Below are 24,761 nucleotides of genomic sequence, written 5' to 3'. Positions count from 1 at the left end.
TTTACAGACTTAGTACATTCATTGATGTGCAGCCCAATGTGAGGCAAAGTGTATTAGGACCTCACCTGAGATTTCAAGTCTTGTACATGGAACACATGTTCATTTGACAGTGTCTGGGCTATGGCAATTACCATATTTTTTTTAACCAGTCCTGGGGCTTGAACTCAGGGCCTGAGCACTGTCCTTGGGCATTTCTCAAGGCTAGAGCTCTACCACTTGAGCCATAGCATCACTTTTAGCTTTTCTATGTATGTGGTACCAAGGAATCAAACCCAGGTCTTCATGCATGCTAGGCAAGCACTCTACTACCACTAGGCCAAACTTCAGGCCCTAGCTGGTCCTCCAGGACAATCTAGATGCAAATTAAGCAAAAACTACTTACTGAACATTTCTCAGGGGCAGGACTGGGCCTCTGCCAATGCTATGTGAGCAGAGAGGTTTAGTCCCTGGGAGCTAGGCCAGGAGGAGGATGAGGCAAAATGTATCCTGAGTTAAGTTCACTTAAGCACAATAAGAAAATGTTGCACAAAAAGGGACATATTTATTGAATACACAAATCGTGTCAATCCTACTAATAACATACAGTGAACATCTATTGGATGAGGTCTCTGGCAGGTGCTTCAAGAGAACCCTGCCTACTGCACTCGAGACCCAGTGTGACAGGGGAATGAGTGAGAGGAGGCCTGTGGGGTTCCCATCCAGAGAGCTGAGAGGCTTTCCCAAGGGAGTGCCAGGAGGATGATGGGAAGAGAGAAAATGCATGCCTGGGGAGGACAGGAGCAGGGGCCGCCCCACTTATGCCCTTCACATAGGGGGCAGGACCATGTTGATCCTGGGGCCTCCTGTCCGGCACCACTCCTGGAAGCACAGACCACCCTTTCATAGCACCACTGAAAGAGCCCCCTGTTTGAGGACCTTGGCTACTCGAGGCAAGAGAAGCTAAAGGAGCCTGTGTGTGTAGAGCTGGATGGGGAGAGACAGGTATTTTCCTGTAGTTTGCTGCATTCACAGAAGAGCAATGAAATTTGCCAAGGGAGGTGATAGACATTTGTGCTACTCTTTGCCAGTTAATGTCTATATTTTATTCCCAGCAATAGAATGTCTATATCTTATTCTCTCTTCTAAGCAAGGGAGGAAATGGGACTGCATCCTTGACTCCATCCAGTCTGGAGCTTGGAAGATTCTTCCTTCCCCTCAGCCCATCCCTTTATTTCTAGTCGCTTTCTTACCTTGAAATCCTTCGTTGCCTTCTCCTTTTCCCTTTCTTACCCTTCTCTATAATCACCTTCTTACACAGGGTCCCTCCCACCCAATCTTTGATCTGCCTCCTCATGTTTGAGTGATTGGAAGCTTCCTGTCTCTGCAAGAAACACATATCATTTAAAATAAGAATCCTGGGGAAATGAAAAGTTCTCTCAAAGGAACGAGTACTAAGGTTAGACTTCCAGGCCCTGGGATATATGGGAAGGAAATCTTTTTGATCAAAAACATTCAGGGCATTGATCAGACAGATGCCCATAAGGCTAACCTCTTCTACGTACAATTCACCACACTGTAATGAGGTAGGCAATAAAGGGCTTTGTTGTTACTTGTAATAGAACTTGAACTCAGGGCTTCATAATTAAGCTATGCTCCCAGGCCTTTTGCTTTAGCTTTTTCAGGCATTCACCTTAATGAACATTCAGTCTCAATGAACATTCATTCTCAGCCTTCTTCCATCAAGACCAGAGGTCTTAGTTCTCTGGTTATACACTTCTTGCTTTGCTAGGTGACTAAAAGGCACCCAAGCATGAGCTGCTCAGGTTCTCTTGTATCATACAGGAGGCAGCAAGACGTGAAAACACCTAGACCTAAACTTACAACACTGTCTGAGATAAGGCAGATTTGGATCTCCTTCCCTACCTGTAAATGGAACCTAACAGAAATTACCATGTAGAGTTCTTCTAAGGATAAAACAAGATGTCAAGTAAACTCAAAATTTGGTGATCATTCTTACCTAGTGAACAAAAAGTAAATGGAGAACATCTGACAACCATGCAATGATCATGTCGCCCCCTAGTGGACCGGAGGGCATACAACATAAAGCTACCTAAAACTGGGTCTTGCCTCTGCTCGCAAGCTCACACTTTACCTGGAAATAGAGAACATCTAAACCAGAACTTCATTAATGTACTTAAAATATACATATTTGTTAAAATGCAGGTTAGTTCTGACTGAAAAGTTCTGGAGAAGTGACAAAAATCTGCACACTAGGCCTCCAAATGATACTGGTGTTTGTGGCTCATAGACCATTTTGAGTGAAGGCCTGATATAATATACTGCCATACCTGTTCATTAAGTGTCTGCCATGTTACTAATTACCAAGAGTGCCAGCTGACCCACTTTAACTTATACAGTGTTTCAGACCTTGTGGTTAAATTGTAGCACTGAAAATAGGTTGTTCACCATATAGCAAGTAAGGGCTCAGCCTTGGGTTCTGTTTGAGGACCTTGGCTACTCGATGCAAGAGAAGCCAAAGGAGCCTGTGTGTAGAGGTGGATGTGGAGAGACAGAGCCTACTAGGATGACGCCTGTAATCCTAGCTACTCAGGAGGCTGAGATCCGAGGATCAAAGTTCAAAGCCATCCTGGGCACAAAAGGACCTGAGACTCTTATCTCCAATTAACCTCTAGAAAATGGGAAGTGGGGCTTGGCTTAAGGGTAGGGCAGCCTTGAGCTGAAGAGCTCAGGGACAGAGCCCAGGCCAAGTTCAAGCCCAATAACTCACAAAAAAAGGAAAGGAAAGGGAAGGGGAAGGGGAAGGAAGGAAAAGCACAGGGGCACTGAAGTAGTGTGAGGCCTAGGCTAGGGAGCAAGTATAGGATGGAAAAGGAGATGATACAGACTAACAGGACTTGGTGGCAGACTGGATATAGAGACAAGAAAGCAAAGCCAGGCACTATTGGCTCAAGCCTATAATCCTAGCTACTCAGGAGGCTGAGATCTGTGGATCATGGCTCAAAGCCAGCCAGAGCAGAAAAGTCTGTGTGATTCATCTCCAATTAACCACCAAAAGCCCTAAACAGAGCTATGACTCAAGTGGTAGAGTGCTAGCCTTGGACACAAAAATTCATGGACAGTGTCCAGGCCTAGTTCAAGTCCCAGGACTGGCACACATGAAGCTACCAGAAGTGACTCAGGTCATGTAGGCAAACACATCCTCACCTAGGCTGGTGGAGGGGATGGGACTGAACTGTAGCTTCCCTGGGCTGCAATGGAGACTAGTTCTGTCCATCCTACAGAGCAGGCAGGTCTGATACCAATGGCTACAGGACAAGGGCTTTTCTGGAGTTCCATAGCAACTACCTATGTCTCCTTGCCCCCAGATTCAAAGAAATAAGAACAATTCCATAGGCGAATAAAGGTTGGGAGATATTTATTTTCTTTAAACGAGGTCATAAATAACAAAGAAACAAAGTAGGTCCCAGACTCTGGACCATGCAGCAGGACAGGGATAAGAGGTTGTTGGGTGAAAGGTGAAGGGGGCTACAGATCACCTAAGACAGTCACAGCAAGATGGGCTTCAGGAGACTGCCCCCCCTTGCCCTTGGAAATGGCGTGCCTGGGCAGCAATGGGAGGCTGCAGTGCTGTGAAGAGGCAGCTGGGTGAAGGCCAAGACTGGGGAGGCTGGCTTGTAATGCATTTATGTACAGTGACATGGAAACCACGAATGGCAATGAGAAGCTGTGGATCTAGAAGAGGCAAACGGGCACTCTGCACACCTCCAGGAACCAACTATGAAAATGGTTAAATTTGATTATTAAAAACAATTCCACAGGCAGTAGCCTGTGGCTTTGTGCATGGGCTGTATTTAACCTGGGTTGCTTTGTGACAGTGAGGGCTCAAGAGGCCCCTGGAGCAGCCTGGCCTCAGCCCAGGACAGGTGCCCACACATGGGAGGACGTGGCTTACCCAGATGGGAGGCCATGTGCTTGCACTGGCTGGACCCAGTTTTCAGGCTGGTTTCTTGTGATGCTTGCTATCCACCACCCCTCCGGGTACCTAAGGCTGGGATCCTGGCCTCCCTGGGTCTTCTGAACATGAAGAATAAGACTGTGATAAAAAGGTACCTGACCAGTGTTTTATTTGAATGGATAAAATAAGGACTACCATATGCACTATCCATCCCCTAAGGCAGGGCAGGACCGTGCCAAAAGCCGTTTCAAGGAATGGTGGTCCCTAAGCCTGCAGAGACATTTGGACCCAGGTTTTCTGCCTCATACCAGGATTAGGGGCCTAGCAGAGTAGTTCTGGAAGCTTCACCATAGGCAAGGTGGGGGGAACAGGCAGGGATTACCCCTTTACAGGAAAGAGGTAAGAGCTAGAGACCCTGAACTGTTAAGACAAGGGCCCTAGAAAGCAATGCTGTTGGCAGGAGCACACAAAAGGGTCTGCACATGTAGGGATGCCCATCCGCAGGGAGCCGTGTCACACTGGCCGGGCAGGAAGGTGAGGGGGAGACAGCGGCGTCACAGTGGCCTCTGGTGCGATGTATTTACAACAGAGCTCAACGTAGAGGGGGAGTGGATAGAAGGTCACTAACAGCCAGGAAACACACTGTTAAGAACAGGAAGAGAAGGGAAAACAAATGGAACAATTATGAACTTTCCCCTAGTTTGATCAGGAAATGTTCCCTAATAAACCAACACCAAGACTCCTGCAGGTCCGTCCTAGCTCAGCCCAGCCCAACCAGGGCTTCAAAGAGAATAGTTCATCTAACCAAATAATAGTGTGTGACTGGTCCATGGGCCCAAGTCAAACACTAAATTAGGAAATATTTCTTGCTTGTTGTTGATTCTTAAGTTTGGTCAGTGGTTATTTGCTAGAGGGGTAGTAAAGCAAGAGTGTCACTTTTGTGGCTCCTCTCACCATCTCCCCTGCCTACTTTGCCTATCACTGTCATCTTTCAGGTACTGGTGGTTCAGAGTTGGCTGAGAGAGAAATCTTTCTTCTTGGAGCGTCTTGAGGGTAAGGAGTAAGTGCTCCTGAACTCCTCCCCCAAATCAGAGAAGAGACCACACCACGAGGCAGGAATAATGCTTCATCTGGCTTATGGGATGAGGAGCAAGGCGCTTTTGCAATAGAATTAGAGATCAAGAGGTAGTCCAGAATTGCTGGGTTGAAGTCCTCATGCCTCTTCTTTCTCCTCAACAAAGACCCATTCAATCTCTCTAATCAGATGAATTGCTTTCTATGATGAGAAGCCTGACCTACTTTCTTCTTCTAGACCACGGGTTTTTCTCACTTTTTGCTTCCCCTGAGACATCTGGTAACAGGTAGAAACATTCTTGCCTGGCAGTACCTAGTGTTCGGGATGTCAGTAACATCTTGAAGGCTAGGGATGCTTCTGAAACATTCTATAATGCCCAGGACAACAATCACTTACCCTACAATACTGGTACTGACATTGAGAACCCTACTCTGTATTTCTACACCAACTTTATGGTGTTCCCAGCTCTGCTCAGGAGGCAGGAGACAGGAAACCCATCTGGGTAAAGACTGAGCCAATCTAGCCTCCTGGCAGAAGGGCACTCCAGAAGAAATGTACCTTACAATGGGGGCAAGAAATAACTTAATTGTAACCTCTGCAAAGTCCCATTGAACCAGGACATAGATGCTACCAAAGTGGCTTTGAGGAAACACATGCCAGGGTCTGCGTTGAGGAGGAGAATACATGCATGGTGTCCCAGACCAGGCCGAACAAAGGCAGAGACATTCCTAGCCAGGTTCTTATATACTCTTGTATAGCCTTACCACTGGAATCCACCAATGGGCTCTGCAAATCTGTGCCGGATCAGAAAAGTGGCAACAGCTTCAGCTACCTGGAAAAGGTTCAACAAAGGTTAGGTGGTGGTGTGTAGCCTTGGAAATCCTGTAAGCTTTTGCTAGAAGGTTAGGCTTCTACGTCCCACCAGTTTGGGCAGCTTGGTAATAAAAGGACCTTGGCTAGAGGACTATTCCTTTTCATCCTTGCCAATGGTGGATGGAGAGAAATCAAGAGGACTGATGGTTTATTTACTCCTTTAAGAATTACAAAGCATCTTTCTATCTCACAGGAAGAGAACCTATTAATTCTTAACTATGTAGGAGTGATAACTTCTATCCTTCATCCTTCTTCCATCTGGCTTTAAGAGTAATGGAAAAATGAGAGTTTATGATTTAAACCTCACAGGGAGGAAGGGTGAGCAAGTGTAGTCATTATATTCAATGTATATTATGTAAAAACTGAATTTGACACTTGAGGCTAGGTAGTGATAAAAGAGGGAAAATGAAGGAAGGGGTAACAATGATCTAGAAACACTGTACTCATATCCTGACTTATGGAACTATACCCCTTTTGTACAACTATTTAGTAATAAAAACATAAATAAATAAAATACTAACTATGAAAAGAGAATTGAACCTCAGGGCCTTGGGATGAACTATCAGGGTGCTAGCTCCTCACCCAGACACTCAAAGCCAACACCAAAGCCAGCTATCAGGTAGAGGCCTGGGAATCAAACGGAGTTGCATAGGCCTCTAGCAGCTATTGCAGGTAATACAAGCTGACTTATGGGCTGTGGTATCCAAGGTTATTTCCCTGCTGTTCTTTTTCAGCCACTGAAGACCTCACTCACCTTGTCAGGGGCATCCTCATGGACTGCATGGCCACACTGGGGTAGCACCTGCATCTGAAACTTCCCTAGAGAGGAGACAAAGACAAGTACCCTCAGGGCTGAAAAAACCCTCTCCAAACACTTCTGCAGTCTTACAGGTCAGTCCAGGATCCAGGCACCAGTCCCAAACCCTGACACTTCCTCTGTTCCCCTGCCCACTCACAAAAAACCCCAACAGTTTCTTGAACCCAATGACCAAATCTTTGAGTCCAATCACTCTCCTTTCAGCTTTTCCTTCTATACCTATTTAGTGTGCATTTACTTTAGGCAAGGCACATAGAGAAAAGTATTTCCTGCCTTCATGGGATTTATAGTCCAGTAAGGAATAAAATAGAAAATCAAACATTTTAATGTAGCGCGTAGCTCCTAGGATGACGCTGGGCACATGGGCAGCACATGATTAAGGGGAGTGTTCCACACAGAGAGAATGGCTCATATATAACAAGGAAGACTTGAAATACCCTTTAGATAATAGCATTTAGATAAAAGCAGCGTGGCATGTGCCTAAGAGAGTGGATAGCAATAGGACTGCACATTACGCAGGAACCATATGAAAAGTTTAAGCCATATTAAGAATTCTGAAATGTATTATTACAAAGTTCACTGTTTTAATATTTAACTATGTGAATACTGTATTAAGTAAAAAATGTTCTATCATGTGTGTATGCACATGGGTGTGCATGGGTGGGTTGGTCCTAGGGCTTGAACTCAGGGCCTAGACACTATCCTGAACATCTCTTGCTCAAGGCTAGCACTCTACCACTTGAGCCACAGCTCCACTTCCAACTTTTGTGATAGTTCAGTGGTGATATGAGTTCCACAGACTTCCCTGCTCAAGCTAGGACCAAAATGTTCAGATTTCAGCCTTCAGAGTAGCTAGGATTATAGGTGTGAGCCACCAGTACCTGGCATAAATACTTTCTTCCCACTCATATGGAACACTTAAGCTTACATTTTTATTTATTTATTTTTGCCAGTCCTGGGCTTAAGCTCAGGGCCTGAGGACTGTCCTTGGACTTTCTCAAGGCTAGAACTCTACCACCTGAGCCTCAGCACCACTTCTGGCTTTTTCTAAGTATGTGGTACCAAGGAATCGAACCCAGGTCTTTGTGCATGCTAGGCAAGCACTCTACCACTAGGTCAAACTCCCGGCCCTTAAGCTTACAATTTGTGATAACTATTATGAGTGAACAGATGGGTGTGAGCATATTGTTCAGGGATAAAGCATTTGCCTAACGTGCACAGAGTCCTGGGTTTGATCCTCAGCATCAGACAAAACAAAAGTAAAGCAAGAGTGAACAGAGATGACTGATAAAGACGACTGTGGAAGAAATAAAGGTGATCCTGTCAAGCCTTTACTTCAACCACACTGTCATATTAGAATCTCACGTGAATATGCTGAGATATATCATCTGTATTTCACAGATTAAAAACCCCAGGACTAAAGAAGTTGCATGCCTACAAATAGAGAAAATGAATTTCTGAACCTGTTTTATTCATTTTCAAAATAAGGGAAAATAAGCTGTGGAAGTCTTTGACATCACATTCTCAATCCAACTTCATAGTGCTTCAAGAAGTTTTATACCCATTGTTGATTCCCAAACCTACTTTATAAAATCACACAGGACACATACTGAAAGTCTTTTTTAAGATGATGAAACTAGTCTATGATTGATGAATGTCTTGTTCAAGATTGCTTCATTGGTGAAAGAACTAAGGATGTTACATTCAGTATAGCCCCTAAATGCCCTTGCTCCTACAGGAAGCTACCTCTGGGGGCTACAGCTGAGACCTCTCTCTCTTGGATATCTTAAGGTAGTACTACTACACATTTGAATTCAAACACAGAACAATGTGCCCATATTGTTTTGTAAGCTGCATTTTACATGCCGCCTTCCATCCCCAAGAACATGTCATTTTCATAAGCAGAGGCTGGTATATTATTTGCTCTGTATCCCTAATAGGATCCAACATATGACTAGGGCACTGTAGGTGTTGGGACACACGAATAAGTGAATGAATGAATGTAACACAAATATCTCTGGGTTTTTCTGTTAGATCAGCCTCTAATGACTAGAGATGCATTTTTCATTCATTTTTTTTTTTTTTGGAACAGTAGGAGTAAGTAATCGGGAGAATTTATACACAATAACACTATGTGTCGGGCACATATAAAAACAACATATGAAGGGCCAGGAGTTTGTCCTACTGGTAGAATGCTTGCCTAGCACTCATGAAGACCAGGGTTCAATTCCTTGGTATCACACACATAGAAAAGCCGGAAGAGGTGCTGTGGCAGAGCGTTAACCATGAGGAAAAAGCCCAAGGACAGTGCCCAGGCCATGAGTTCAAGCCCCAGGACTGGCAAAAACAAAAAAACATGATCATGAGTAATCCTCAAAATTATTCTGTGAGGTAGAAATAGTTCCAAAACTGTATGTCCCCATTTTAAACCTTAGGTTCAGAGTGCCTAAATTATTTACCCAAACTGTATTCATGAATAACTGTTGAGCTTCTGAGATCTTATAAGCTTCTTTTCTTTGTTTTATGGAATGACCCTCAGCCTAGCCAGTTTTTAGCCATTTACTTTCTCTGCTCTTTAAAAGAAAAGGTGGCACAGCGTACCAGGGAATAGGCTTATGCCTATAATCCTAACTACTCAGAAGGCTCAAATGGAATGATTGTGGTTTGAAGCTAGTCCAGGCAGTAAAGTCCATGAGACCCTTATCTCCGATTAAGCAACAAAAAAGCTGAAAGGGAGCTGTAAGATCAAGTGATAGAGCACTAGGCTTGAGCAAAAAAAGCTCAGGGACAGCACCTAGGATCTGAGTTCAAGTCCCAGGACCACACACACACACAACCCCATGGTGACATAGTTCACATTGAAGAAGCAGGAGGGCATGTAACATATTATGCTTGCTGGATGTAATGAGTAGCATCAACTGCCAAGACTTTTACTCCACCCACATTTGAATCTCACACAAATATATTAATATATACCATTATCTCTATTCTACAGGGAAAAAAACTCAGAATTAAGTTAGCAATTTCCTTAAGACACAAAACCATTAATAGTGATTCAAATCCAGGATTCTAAGGCTATCTGATTTCAAAGGCTGATTGAAACCAACACTGGTTTCAAGTACTGTTGTTTTTAGTGACCTTTTTAGAGACCTTTCAGAGTCTTTAGTCTCCCCAGATCAAGTATTAATTTTTCAAAGAGAGAGTGCTTTGGAAAGTTTAGCTTGAGTTGAAATTTAGCACGCATAGGTGTTACCAACATCTGTCATTAAGACCACAGTCTCAGTCAGGACTCAGGAAGGGAGGACATGAGCATGTGGAGTGAGAACTTTGTAAATCATTCAGGAGCCTTTGAAAACCTAGTGTGAGAGAATATAGCTCTTTTACTGTGGAAAGGCTATCCAGAAAGGCTAAAGAACAGTCTGAAGGACATTCACGTAGAAACATCTAGCAGGTTGGCTGGCCAGGATGACAGCTCAGGAAACAAGCGAGTAAGTGAGCTGGATGGTTAGTTTGGGGAGTAATCAAGGTATAAATGGAGGCCAAAAAGTTTCTAAGAAGACTAACCAGAAAAGGAAGAACAAGAACAAGACGTACTTAAGCCTAAAACCTTGGTTTTAAAGTTGCCACCTCTCCCTCTCATGACTTCAAAGCTGTGATCCCTTCTGGCTTCATCTACTCCAAAACTTTTGAAAACCCACAGTAAAGCAAAAGAAAATAAAACAATTCCAGAAAACGGCTCCTACTGCCTCCACTGCTATATGAGCCACATACTTGTACCTGTGCACATGATACTCATTATATCTCATAAACCCTTTGAGGCTGGCATAAATTTTCCCAGTTTGTCAACAACAATAGGACTCAAGCTGAAGCAGGTCAAGACACTTGCTCAGGGTTAAAAATTAGGAAAACAATATTCAAAATGGATTTCTCCTAGAGCCCTTTCTTCTTTCACTTTACCTTGTGCCTTCTAAACAGATTTTACAGCTTTTGGCTATTTGCCTTATATTTCCCTTCTTTAAAAACTTTATAACGGGGCCTGAGAGTTTGGTCTAGTTGTAGAGTGCTTGCCTAGCATGTATGAAGACCTGGGTTCAATACCTTGGTACAACATGCACAGGAAAAAAGCTGGAAATGGTGCTGTTGCTCAAGTGGTAGAGCTCTAGCCTTGAAAAAGCCCAAGGACAGTGCAGGTCCTGAGTTCAAGCCCTGGGACTGGCAAAAAAAACAGTTTATAACAAAAATACTTTATATACCACTTCACAGTATTATATACCCATTTAGTACTCTACAGTTTTCAAACACATAATGTAATTTTAATCTTTATAACTCTTAATATTAAAAAAATCAATGTTCAAAAAAGAAGTACCTCCCATCATCACAGTTGGTCAGGAGTTGAGGTGGATGTCAAACATAGGTCTGTTTCTAATGCTCATGCTCTCTCATTGTACCTCATCATCTCAGAGATAATTTTCATGAGACTGTCTGTTTTTCTGCCCTCAGAAATACGTTCAAGATTCTAATTTCTGAGTAATTTACCTTGCATCTGTCCAATGGTCAGATCTTTATCCAATCTATCAACACCTAGAACAAAACAAGAGAATCAATAAGTAGTACTTCACCAGAAAGTAGTCTGTGAAACAAGATTTGCTATTTGAATACTAAATAAAAATGGTTACAAAACTGTAAACATGAAAACATTTTTTTTGTTTCCTGGTATATTGTACATACGTTTATTTGCTTACTTGAAATATGGAGGGGAAGGGGAAAACAGGATTATTGGGAGGGATGGGGGAGGTAAAGGGAGACAAAAACAGGAGAAGGGGTATCAAGGTTCGACATCAAGGTTGACGAATGTAACTGTAACCCCTCTATACATTACATGATAACATTCTTAATTGATGTTAATGTCAATACCAGCTCTTGAGGACATATTCTCACCAGATAAAACCTTCTAGACTGAGATTTTACTGCAATCATTTGTTCTATCAAAGCTGTTTCTGAAAACAAGGTTTATTATTTGATTCTCATAATATTCTTTTATGGCCATATGAAGCTCTAAGAAGAACATTTGGGCTTGATCAGATATGAAGGCCAAGCCCAACGAAAGTCACATGCCTATGCACATGCTTATGCACACCAGCTTTAGGGACTGGATGTGAAGAAGTTAGGTTAGGGGTACAGAGGGGAAAGACTGATATTACACTTTAGAAGTCACTACTCATTTGATGTGTTTAAATGAGGTCATAGAAAACAATTTACTCAAGATTACCATAGACTGAACTATGTCTCCAAAAATTCACATTGAAGTATTAACCCCAATGCAATGTACTTGGGCCTATGCAGAAGTAATTATGGTTAAATGAGGTCATAAGGATAGGGTTCTGAATCAATCAGATTATAAGACACCAGAGATACTAGTCTTGCTTTCTCTTGGCCAGAGTACAAAGGAAATGCAACAGTCTACAAACCAGGTTCTCTTCCTGCGTTCAACCTTGCTGGTACCCTGATCTTAGACTTTCAGTCTCCAGAACTATAAGAAAATATGAACCTATTATTTAAGCTACCCAGTCCATAGGATTTTGTTAGGGTCGCAGGCTAACACACACACACACACACACACACTTACCAGCCAAGAGCAGCAATTTAGGAATAGGACAACTAAGAAAGAGATTGGATAAGCCTCGGAACCAACCATCCCAGTATTTTTCTGTTTTTGCCAGTTCAATTCTCCAGGTGTATGGATGGTCTTTCTTGGTCTGGAAAAATAAAAGTAAGTCTTGAGTTTCCAAGGGCATTCCCTGGAGGAATAAGATTAAAAACCAGATCCCTGGGAAAAGGAAAGAGAAGGAAACTAGCACTTATTAAGGGAGGTCAAAAAGCTTCCTCAAAAAGGTAAGCCTTGAGGACCAGGAGCATAGCGTAGTGGTAGCATGCTGGCCTAGTATGCACAAAGCCCTGGGTTCGATTCCTTGGCACCACATATTTAGAGAAAGCCGAAAGTGGTGCTGTGGTTCAAGTGGCAGGGTGCTAGCCTTGAGCAAAAAGTGTTTAAGGACAGTGCCCAGGCCCTTGAGTTCAAATCCAAGGGCGGGGGGGGGGCAGGCAAGCCTTGAGAGACCTGTAAGACTACAGGAGTACACTACAGAGGCAATAAAGGGCCTGGTGAGAAAGAAAAGTGTAGGTCATATACTCTAACTTTCATGTTCCAAATGATCCGAGTTCTATTAGTTCTTCCTTAGTTAGTTTAGTTCTAGCTATATATTACAGTGTTACATGGGAATTCGATCATGAAATATAAAAATATCATATTCTAAGAAATCTAATCGAGAGTCTTTATTAGAAAGCTGGTGATAGCAGGCCCAAAGAACAGCAACTCAAAAAGTGGCTAGCATAAAGAAAGCTTTTAAAGGCAAAAGCCACGTCTGGGGTAGGGACCCAAGTCCAACAAAAGCAAACCATATAGGAGAACAATCAGGGGTGAGCGAAGCAAACCATCCAGGGAAATAACCAAGGAAGAGCACTCTCTGGAGCAAAATTTTCCTGGGGCTAAGCCACATAACACATTTGTAATTCCAAGAAGGGCCTATCTTACCTCTTGGCTTTTCAAAGGCCCCTGGGGACAAGACATTGTTACTTAGACCCAGTATACTAATTTCAGTATATAACTTACTTCCAATGTATAGCTAATGATGAACAAAAGAATAGCATTATCTTACTCGTCAATCTGCACTCAAGCATACTGAGAAATCTCCTATACCCCTAATCTTTCCCAGATGAAGGCCTTCACCTACCTCCATGTCATCTTCTTTTTTCCTCTTGTTTACTGACTCACTTCCTTCTTCATCTTCTTCTTCTTCCTCTATGATTCCTTCTACTATAGATTTTGAGCCTTCTGGACTAGTAATTCCTTCACACCTAGATTTAAAAAAAATAAAGGCACTATCACACATCTGTTTACAACCACAAATTATCTCAGAGCTTCTCCTAACCTTTTATAATCAAATGTTTGCTAAAGCTTAACACTGCCCCGGCAACAGAAGGATGTATAGTTTCTCTGAAAAAGGGAACAACCATTTCTTGAAGCAGAGTGATGAGACTTTTATTGTTTTTTTTTTTTATTATTATATAATCTTCATAGCAATTCTAGGAAGCAGCCCTGAAGAACTGTTGCTGGTAAAGCTACAGACAAATTCAAGTGGAACAGACTCTAAAACCTGGCGTTTATCTGCTATACCCTGTTTACACTACTATAAGCCTCAAAAAAAAAATAGTAGGCCCCACAGCTTGATAATAGAAAGTGACAATGACAATGTTGATGACCAGCTGGTCCAACCAATTACTGCTGCTTTTTTCCTCTTGAAAATGGTACCCCTTTATTACATAATGAGGTAGACAAATTATTATTATATGAATGGTTAGTGCCATAATTCCTTTCAGAAAGAATTTAAAACAGAAAACATACACTGAGAAGTGCGAAAGTAAGGGCTTGGACAGCAGTTTACTGCCAATGTTTGCTCGGCACAACCAAGAGAAATCTGGTAATTTGCTCTTGAGAAAGAGTGTGAGACTGGGAGAAAAGGAGAAAAAATAAGATAATGAAAAGATGTGATAAACTGATGATCTAATAGATAAATGTCTTTGTTTATCTCTTCTTTAGTATACTGAAATCTTACAGAGAAAAATGCATTTGCTTGTAATTGGCTTTAGAAATACTTCTTGCTTAGGGGAAATAAATAGGCACACAGATGAAACAAGACTTGTCATGAGTTAGGAATTACTGAAAATGGGCAATGAGTACATTGGGGTTTATTGTATTAGTCTAACATGTCTTGAAAAATAAAACTGTACCCAAGTGCTGGTGGATCATGCCTGTAATCCTAGCTCCTCAGGAGGCTGAGATCTCAGGATCACGGTTCAAAGCTAGCCAGGGCAGAAAAGTTCATGAGATTCTTATCTTCAAATACATTAACCATCAGAAAACTGGAAGTGGAATTGTGGTTCAGAGTGGTAGAACACTGGTCTTGGGCAAAGGAGTTCAGGGACAGTACCCAAGCAGAACTCAAGCCTCAGGACAAATAAAAATAAATAAATAAATAAAACTGCATAAGTAAAATTTTTTGCACAGTTTCTGGCAAATACTGAGAGCTCAATAATATTTTCACCAAACTCTCATACTCCAGTCTAATCTGGTAGAGCTTATTTGTAGCAACATAAAATAAACAAAATACAGGACTCATGTAACTTCATCAAGAAAGATCAATTGGACTAAATAATTAAATTGAACCTTAGAACCTGGCTTTCACTCTATGCCAGAATTATTACAATTTCCTCACAACTGAGTTTGGCCTAGAAGGAGACAGGTACCGGAATGAGGTCAACACTACTGAGTATTAGAGTAGACAACTTTTTTCTTTTCCCCCATTTCCTTGTTTATTTAAATGTGTGTATGTGTGTGTGTGTGGTCATGGGACTTGAACTCTGTGCCTGGGCACTGTCCCTCAGCTCTTCAGCTCAAGGCTACCATCCTACCCCTTGAGCCACAGATTATATTTTTATTATCTTTAGTAAAATTGATTGTAAACTTGCTTTGTTGACAAATCAATTTATAAGTATAAAGCATCTTTTGATCAGTGTTATTCCTTTCATCATTTTCTTCTTCTTTTTTTTTTTATAGGTCATAGGGCTTGAACTCAGCCTGAGCACTGTCCCTGAGCTCTTCAGCTCAAGGCTACCACCCTACCCTTGAGCCAAGCCCCTCTTCCCGTTTTCCATAGGTTAACTGGAGATAAGAGTCTCAGGTCCTTTTGTGCCCAGGCTGGCTTAGAACCTTGATCCTCAGATCTCAGCCTCTGGAGTAGCTGGGATTAAAGGTGTGAGCCACCGCACCTGGCCCTTTCATCATTTTCTCAACAATTTTTAATATTTATTTTAGTATCTATCCTTTTTAATACCTAGACATGTGCTAATGTAATACACTTACTTGGGTATTTCTTAAAAGAAAAAAAGAAAACAGAGAGGGGAGGGGAGAAATTATCTTTATGATGGCTCCCAACTGAGCTAACCTATAAAATTATCTAAAATAATTAAGTATTTAACATGATGGCAGAATAGATGAAAGACAAAAGCAGCCATCTGTAATTCCCCACCATGTTTCAGCCTCTGAACAGCATGATATACAAAAGTAAGACCTACTGTTTGACTTGGCCAACCATTGAGACACGCGCAGACTCTAGATTTCGAATCTGGCCACTCTTCACACTAGGAGAAAGGCAAGAAAAGGGAAAGAAGGTTATTCAGGATTCATCTTTTCATGTACTGGAATCAGATAATTTTGGAGATTCTGTGAGATCAAACAAAAAGTAGTGGTTACGTATGCTGCCACCATACTTCATCTTCCTATTAAGGCCATGAGCCAGGTAGTAAGAAGCCAGTAAAGACATTATTTCTACCATTTCAGTTCCACAAACACTTACCAAGAGGGTACAATATGCCAGATATTTGCTCAAGAAATATGTAGTTTAGTAGAATGAAAGATAGACAAATATAATATTAATATAAAAAAGACAAGGTTCAAACTAAGCAGTTTATTATGAATAGGGCAAAGGCCAGGAGTTTGGCCTACTGGTAGAGTGCTTGCCTAGCATGCATGAAGACCTGGGTTTGATTCCTCAGTACCACATACATAGATAAATGTCAAAAGTGGTGCTGTGGCTCAAGTGGCAGAGTGCTAGCCTTGAGAAAACCCAAGGACAGTGCTCAGGCCCTGAGCCCAAGCCCAGGACTGGCAAAAAAAAAAAAAAGAAAAGAAATTAAGCAAAATTTAAAAGGGTGGTCAGCTAGGCATGATAGGTAATGTTGTGATACTAGCTACAAGAGCAGCAGAACTAGGAATATTATAGGTGTGGTCCAATGTATGACCTCAGCAAAAGTGTGAGACTCTATCTGAAAAATAATAATAAGGGGCTGTGGGTATGGCTGAAATGGGAGAACACTTGCTTCTTGCTTACAAAGTGTGAGGCCCTGAGTTCAAACCTCAGTAGCACCAAAAACAAAAGTAATGTGGATTAGGGGATGGGGATAGCTGGTTGTAGATAGACTGCTTCCCTGGCTTGCTCAAAGTCCTCTATTCCATCCTCAGCACAAACTCATGTTAAAGAAAAAAGATTATAATTAAATGTATGCTTAAAATTTGGAAAAAGGAAAAATTCAGATAACTGAGACACACCTAAATTAATTTTCTCATTGTTTATTATTGGGAAAAACAGGCAGGGTACATGCTAAGTTGGTAGCAATTGCATGCTCAATATTCAGTGCCATGGCTTCCCAAGAACAGGATTCTTGTGTCATAAGCAGTAAACACCTGGGTAGTAGAGCAATCTCAGTCAAGACAAACAGCACTCTGAAAAGCTGTATGCTAGTACAAGTCCCTCTGTCCTAGAAAAATTACCCTGGATATGCCTTATAGGTTGTTTATTTCTACTTGATATACCTGATTTAGTTAGCCAACAAATTCTGCTTGCTAGGATAGCCAGCAATATACTCTATACTCATGAAAGTATAAAAGAAACAGGTAACAGTTTCTGCCCATATGATACAGACTTTAAGATAGACATTAATGAAAATAAACAATATCAGCATGCCCTCAAGGAAGAAGTGCAGGGCTTTAGGGGTAAACAATACAATATAAAAATCTCTAGCAAGTTTAGTGACAGAGTTATCTGGCAACTTTTAGGAGCTACAGAAAGCAATCTAGAAAGGGGACTAGAGATAGATTTTGAAGATTAAGTAGGAAGTTGAGACGGTTAAGACAGTTTATTCTAAGACATTTCCTTGTTGGGAGAAATACTATTCATTTTTGAATCTTTATCTTTTATAACAAAGTATATTTTATAAAGAATATATTCATTATTGAACATCCTTTAAGTAGAAGCCACAGGCAATTTTGTTATAATTTTTTTGGGGGGTGGGTCATGGGGCTTGACCTTGGCCTGGGTGCTATCCCTGAGCTCTTCATCTCAAAGCTACTGCCCTACCCTTGAGCCAAGCCTCACTTGGAGTTAATTGGAGATAGAGTCTCAGGTCCTTTTATGCCCGGGCTTGGCTTTGAACTTTGATCCTCAGATCTACTCTCCTGGGTAGTTAGGATTACAGGCATGAGCCACCGCACCCAGTTGAATTTTTTAATAAACTATTTAGCCCCAAGGTTTTTATTTATTCCAGCCCCAGCTTCTAGAAAACAGAACTTACATCCATCCTACGTTTCTCTATCATTGTATCTGAAAAACAGGAAGTGAATCTAGAACTATGGGGCATCAAAGTTGGGAAAGGCCTTAGAGACCACCTAGTCTAAGCTCTCAACTTAAGAGGCAGAAATAAGACCCATAATTACTTAGGTCCTAGGAGATATTACTCTTCACTGGAAAAGGACAGGCTTTAGATAACTCACCAAATCCTGAGGAATCGCTCAGGCATTACAACCTTAGGCACAAGGGAGCAAGAGGCCCAGGGTTCAAACCTCAGGATTTTTGTTTTAATTATCTTTAAGTAATTGTACAAAGGGGTTTCAATTCTCTATGTCAATCTAAGAATATAATGTATTTTGATATAGTATCATATCACCTACAAATAGGGATAGTTTGACTTCTCCCTTCCCTATTTGGATTGCTTTTTTTTGGACTTTCTCAAGGCTAGAGCTCTACCACTTGAACCTCAGCACCACTTCCGGCTTTTTTCTATGTATGTGGTACCAAGGAATTGAACCCGGGTCTTCATGCATGCTAGGCAAGCACTTTAACCACTAGGCCAAACTCCTGGCCCCTTGGATTGCTTTTATATCTTTCTCTTATTTATTGCTCTGGCAAGGAATTCAATGCTGTATTTTTTTTTTTCCTAAAGCCTGTTTTTTAAATACTTCCTAGTATACTCTTACAAAAAAAGCTTAGAAAGTAACCTGTTTCTTTGGACTTAAGTGCCTGAGGTGACAAAAAGGAAAAGCTGTAATTTATCATTTAAAATTAAGACAATGTAAATTTGTGAGTTACCTCCATTCAATAGCATTCTCCAGAGACTTGAAGGTTTTAGGACGACCACGTAAAAAGTTCTGCATGCTATTGAGTGCATCCATAGCTGTACCTGGATATTAAACAAAAATTTTAACTACAGTACTTATTCTAAACAATTACACTTAATGAGGAGTATAGTTGAATATGAAGTATTTCTCCAAAACTGGCTCTTAATACTGAAGTTTGGTCCCTAATCTGACACTAGAGTAGCGATTGCATCATGAGGGGCCTCAGTTCATCAGTGGGAAATCCACTGATAAGTACATACTGAATAGCCTATTAGTATATGGGGCCTAGTTGGAGCGGGTAACTAGAAGGTGTGCCCCTAAATGTATTTTGTTGCCAGTCCTTTACTTTCTCTCCCTGCTTTTTGGGCAGTTTTGCTCTATTCACTCTACCACTCTACATTTGTTATGGCCTCATAACAACATTCTGCCTTACCACACTCTTTCAAAGACAACAGACCAAGCTAGGTGCTGGTAGCTCAAACCTGTAATACTTTCTACTCAGGAGGCTGAGCTCTATGGATCATAGTTCGAAGCTAACCTGGAAACTCTTATCTCTAACAAACTACCAACAAGTCAGAAGTGGAACTGTGGCTTGAGTAGTAGGGTGCTGGGCTTGAGCAAAAAATGCTTAGGGACAGTGCCTAGGCTCCAAGTTCAAGCCCCAAGACAAACATTAAAACAATTTTTTTTTAAAGCCAGCTGACCATGGGCTGAAATCTCTGAAGATGTGAGCCAAAATAAATATTTACTATCTATATTAAATCGTTTATATCAGGTATGTTGTCAAAATAACAAAAAAATTAACATGGAGTCAACTACATGTATCTGCCCCCAATGACAACAGATTTGGTAAAGTTTATGAGAAATTTAAATTAAGTACAAAAAAATGTCAAGACTAAGGCCAGGAGTTTGGCTGAGCAGTAGAGTGCTTGCCTAGCTTTCATGAAGACCTGTGATTCTTTGGCAAAAAAAAAACTGGAAGCAGTGCTATGGCTCAAGTGGTAGAGCTCCAGCCTTGAGAAAGCCCAAGGCCCTTAGTTCAAGGCCCAGGACTGGCAAAAAAAAAAAAAAAAATGTCAGAAATCTAACAGGATACAGAGTTTCCAATATGGCCCTCATTTCTGTCTACAAATACGAGTAAATATGGCTGACTTGTATAAGCAGTAATATACTTCTTAGGGTTAGTCATAGAAATATGGAAGCTTTTTCCAAACAATGAAATCAGGGGACACGTATCTGATCAAAATATAGAGCCACATATCTACCCTAAGCATCATAAGCCAGGATATGATTAAGGACACCTGCGCAGTCATGTTCATCGCTGCACTATTCATAACAGCCAAGCAATGGAAACAATCCAGATGTCCCCACAACAGATTGAGGGATACAAAAAAATGTGGAACATATATACAATGGGAGTCTACATAGCCAACAGACAAGATAAAATAATGGCATTTGGCCAAGAGTTTCACCTAGTGGTAGAGTGCTTGCCTAGCATGCACCAAGACTGGGGTTCAATTCCTTAGTATTACTTACATAGAAAAAAAAGCCAGAAGTGGTGCTGTGGCTCAAGTGGTAGAGTGCTAGCCTTGAGGAAAAAGGCCAAGGATAGTGCTCAGGCCCTGAGTTCAAGCCCCAGGACTGGTAAAAAAATAAATAAAAGAATAAAGAATAATGGCATTCACTGGGAAGTAGATGAAACTAGAGCAAATCATGTTGAGTGAGATAAGCCAAGATCAAGCAACAAAAGGCGCATGGTCTCGTTGATATGTGGATAATACATCCAAACAGTACAACAGTGATGACTGAATACTTGGGTACTCAAGGTCATTGAGATGAACTTGGAGATATAAATAGAACTATACAGACATATAAATCTATGATGGAATATATATTCCATAGACATACTGAAATATATATCAATATATATATATATACATATCTGTGACATATAAACTCTCAGCTTAATTTTAATTTTGTTCTTAAATTTATGTGCCAGTGATTGCATATGGAGATTCCATTCTTGAATACTTGTTAAATTTGAAATATGATGTAAAAAAATCAGTGCTGGGGCTGGGAATTTGGCCTAGTGGTAAAGTGCTTGCCTAGCATGCACAAAGACTTGGGTTCAATTCCTCAGTACCAAATACATAGAAAAATGCCGGAAGTGGTGCTGAGGCTCAAGTGGTAGAGATCTAGCCTTGAGAAAGTCAAGGACAGTGCTCAGGCCCTGAGCTCAAGCCCAGGACTGGCAAATAAATAAATAAATAAATCAGTGCTAATAAAATCTTTTCATTAAAAAATACACAGCCATAGAAATATATTAATAAACAGTATACCAATGGCTCTCTCATGTAAACCTAGCTACTCAGGAAGCTGATATCTGAGGATCACTGTTCAAAGCCAGACCAGGCAGGAAAGTCTCTAAGAATCTTTTCTCCAATTAACCGCCAAAAAGCAGGAAGTAAAGCGGTGCATGACTTAAACACAAGTGTTAGCCTTGAGCAGCAATGCTCAAAGACAGTGCCTAGGCTCTGAGTTCATGCCCTAGGACCACCACACATACAAATACACACACGCACACGCGCACACACACGCGCACACACACACACACACACATACACACACACTTTAATGAAGAGCTTTAGATAATTTTTAAAGAGTATGTTGGATCACAAGGAGACTCAGTTCAACAGTGAGAAATCCACTTATGAATAGACATACTTCAAGATGAATATAATTGACAATCACTTAAAACATGGTAATTTACTATGGATGTTTCTGAACTGTTAATGATTCTGATTTGTTTAGCACTAAGAATACTTACCTTCCACAACATCAATCATACACAGACCCAGGAGGCTTGGCACCAGGTTAGATGATGCTGTGTGTACTGCAATAGCCCCACCCATGCTATGTCCAATCAACATAATTGGAGGAGGGAGGTCTCCATACATGGCTTCAACTACATTGCCAACATCTCTGCAAAGGAAAAATCAAAAGCTGGGAATGCTCTCAAACAACACTAGCTTCCTTTTCAGCTCCTTCCTTTTGGCAATAACTAAAATCACAGGAAATGCCCCTTACAAGAATAGCTAATAAACACAATCCCTATATTCTATGCAAGTATCCATATCCCTACCTCTCCTGATAAATGTCAGATTAAGAACTAACCCAATTTTTCTTTACATTACATGTGCTCTGTTCATCACACAATGACATAAACATACTTTTATTATGAAACTAAGCTTGAAGCTCTAAGCAAATAATTCAATTACTCTATGCCTCAGTTTCCCCATATAGACTAGAATGAAGCTTAGAAGCACAAGAAGAAGCTGGGTGCAGTGGCTCATGTCTGTAATCATAACTACTCAGGAGGCTGAGATCTGAGGATCTTGGTTCCAACCCAGCCTGGGCATGGAAGTCTATGAGATGTTCATTTCCAAAGATGAAGGTTTCTTTATACAGATTAAATAGAAATATAAACTAAACATACAGAAAAGAAGTAAAATTTTCTGTGTTAATCTGTCCCACACCTCATCAGCTACCCTACTACTTATACCAGCAATGAGAGGCAGGCAATCTGTAAGCAATATTTGGTTCCTTACTTTGCCATTGTTTCTGCGGATAGGTCTTCAGAATTCTTGACTTTTGTTTCACCTAAAAGAAAATATTTTAGAAATGAATTTCCATGAATAAGAATTATAAAAACAGCTGGGCGAGATGGATCACTCCTGTAATCCTAGCTACTCAGGAGGCTAAGATCTGAGGATCAAAGTTCAAAGCCAGCCGAGGCAATTAACCTCTAGAAAACGCGATTGGCAAACAAACAAACAGTATTCTCCTTTAAAAATTTCACCTTTAAATGATGAAATGGAATTTCATAATTTTATTTATTTGTTTTCCAGTCCTGGGGACTACACTCAAGACCTGAGCACTACCCTTGGGCTTTCCTCAAGGTTAGAGCTCTAACACTTGAACTACAGCACCACTTCCAGCTTTTTCTATGTATGTAGAACTGAGGAATTGAACCCGGGTCTTTGTGCATGCTAGACAAGCACTCCACCACTAGACCAAACTCTCAGTCACTCATAATTTTATATGACAAATTTAGCAAGGATCTTTTATATTACCAATACTCATGATTAGTCAGTCCAAAGAGGATAATTACAAGTAACCTTCCTAGAAGCTCAGACTTCTCCAAATATAACCAAATGGAGACACTGGGTTACTTTATGTCTTCACTGAAATTTATAGTTAGGTTTATTCAAATGAGCTTGGTGACTGTACTATTGAGTCAATGGCTAACTAAGAAGTACTTTACATTACCAACACTATAAAACAAAACAAAACAAACTACTCACCATGACCTCGCAGATCCAAAGCCACAATCCTACATTGAACTCTACTAATGATTGCTGCCTAGAGGTTAAAAAAAAAAGTAATAAGATACATGTGGAATAGAAAATTTGTTCAATCTACCAATAAACATCGTTGAATAAGCAGCTATTAGAATTCAAAGTACTAAAATAAAACTTTCTTCTCTTAAATATAATAAAAGAACAATGATTCTCTGCTTTTTTGGTATATATTGTGGTCAGATTCAAATTCAAAATAGGCTTTTTCCACTTAAGTCCACCTTTAAATCTAACTTCTAGCCATTCCAGAAGCACAAGCCATTGCACTTTTAGATGATGACCCTCAGGCTATTACATATGGTTTTGATAATCCTTGGATATACTTTCTCTACTCTAGAGAGCACATCCTCTAAGAGTCTTGTTTACATTTTTGCCTAGGACATCATCATCATCAACACATACCCTAAATATCAGTACAAATTATACAAACTACCGGTCACCTAGGATAGCTACATTAGTATCTACAATTTTTACCAGTATATATAAACTTTGCCAGTATTAAGAACGAAATTAGAGAATTTTCTAGAGCTGGCTCATATCTGTAACCTAACTAGTTAGGATGCTGGGATCTGAGATGAAGATCACCTTTCAAAGCCAGCCTAAGCAGCAAAGTCCATGAGACTCCATTAACTACAAGAAACCAGAAGTTGAGCTGTGTCTCGTGGTAGAAAGTCATCCTTGAGCAAAACAAACAAAAAAAGCTTAGGGACAATGCCCAGGCACCAAGTTCAAGCTCCTGACCAGCACAAGGTAAGGTGGTGGGAGATGAGGAAGAACAGTCTAGTCTACTCTCAGGTTTTTAAAATGAGAAAACTAGGACTAAAAGAAAATTATTTGTTCAGGATCACATAAGTTAGTAGCAAAACACAACTAGAATCAAGTAAATTACCTTGTTACATATTACCAATGTAACAATGTTTGTTACATTTGTTTGTGCTGGTACTAGGAACTGAATTCAGGATCTCCTGCTCTAGCTTGGCATTTTTCACTCAAGGCTGGTAGTGCTCTACCACTTCAGCCACATCTCAATTTTCCTAAGTTACATTTAAAACATCTAGAAAATTAAATCTTTCTACTTCTGTTACTTAATGAAAAGATAATATTAAACTGAAATTCTACAATATTATTTGTTCTTTGTTGTCGTTTTTACCAGTCATGGGGCTTGAACTCAGGGCCTGAGTACTCTCCTTGAGCTTTTTAAAAATTTTTTTAAACTTTATTTTCTACTTATTATTATTATTATCATTATTATTATTTTCCAGTCCTGGGCTTGAGCTCAGGGCCTGAATACTGTCCTTGGCCTTTCTCAAAGCTAGAGCTCTACCACTTGAGCCTCAGCACCACTTCTGGCTTTTTTCTTTTTCTTTTTTTATATCATTTTTATTGTAATTAATAGAAGGGTTACATTACATTCGCCAGATGGAAGGTGCATTAATTCACATACATTGATACCCATTCTCATGTCTTAGTCCCCATTTCCCTCCACCCACCCCCACCCTTCTGGCTTTTTTCTATGTATGTGGTACTGAGGAATCAAACCCAGGTCTTGGTGC

At 40.7% G+C, this 24,761-nt stretch overlaps 1 protein-coding gene across 1 annotated transcript in view; it reads right to left on the bottom strand.

Annotated features, from left to right (window-relative positions):
• Positions 1–3,398: 3,398 nt before the first annotated feature.
• Ppme1 (protein phosphatase methylesterase 1) overlaps positions 3,399–24,761 on the bottom strand; it is a 35,967-nt gene continuing 14,604 nt past the window's right edge. Inside the window, exons 4-14 of the mRNA XM_090348416.1 lie at positions 23,155–23,212; positions 22,399–22,450; positions 21,618–21,772; positions 18,762–18,852; positions 15,913–15,978; positions 13,512–13,635; positions 12,347–12,476; positions 11,257–11,301; positions 6,658–6,722; positions 5,795–5,862; positions 3,399–4,597 (exon numbers count right to left, since the gene is read on the bottom strand). Coding sequence (XP_090204542.1) covers positions 4,579–4,597; positions 5,795–5,862; positions 6,658–6,722; positions 11,257–11,301; positions 12,347–12,476; positions 13,512–13,635; positions 15,913–15,978; positions 18,762–18,852; positions 21,618–21,772; positions 22,399–22,450; positions 23,155–23,212 — 873 coding nt within the window. The 3' untranslated portion in view covers positions 3,399–4,578. The remainder of the gene's footprint in view (positions 4,598–5,794; positions 5,863–6,657; positions 6,723–11,256; positions 11,302–12,346; positions 12,477–13,511; positions 13,636–15,912; positions 15,979–18,761; positions 18,853–21,617; positions 21,773–22,398; positions 22,451–23,154; positions 23,213–24,761) is intronic.

Source organism: Megascapheus bottae, chromosome 16, assembly GCF_031878675.1.
Source record: "Megascapheus bottae isolate mThoBot1 chromosome 16, mThoBot2.hap1, whole genome shotgun sequence".
NCBI classification, from domain to species: Eukaryota; Metazoa; Chordata; class Mammalia; order Rodentia; family Geomyidae; genus Megascapheus; species Megascapheus bottae.
Note: the sequence above shows the minus strand (reverse complement) of the source record. Positions and strands in the feature narration are given on the sequence as shown.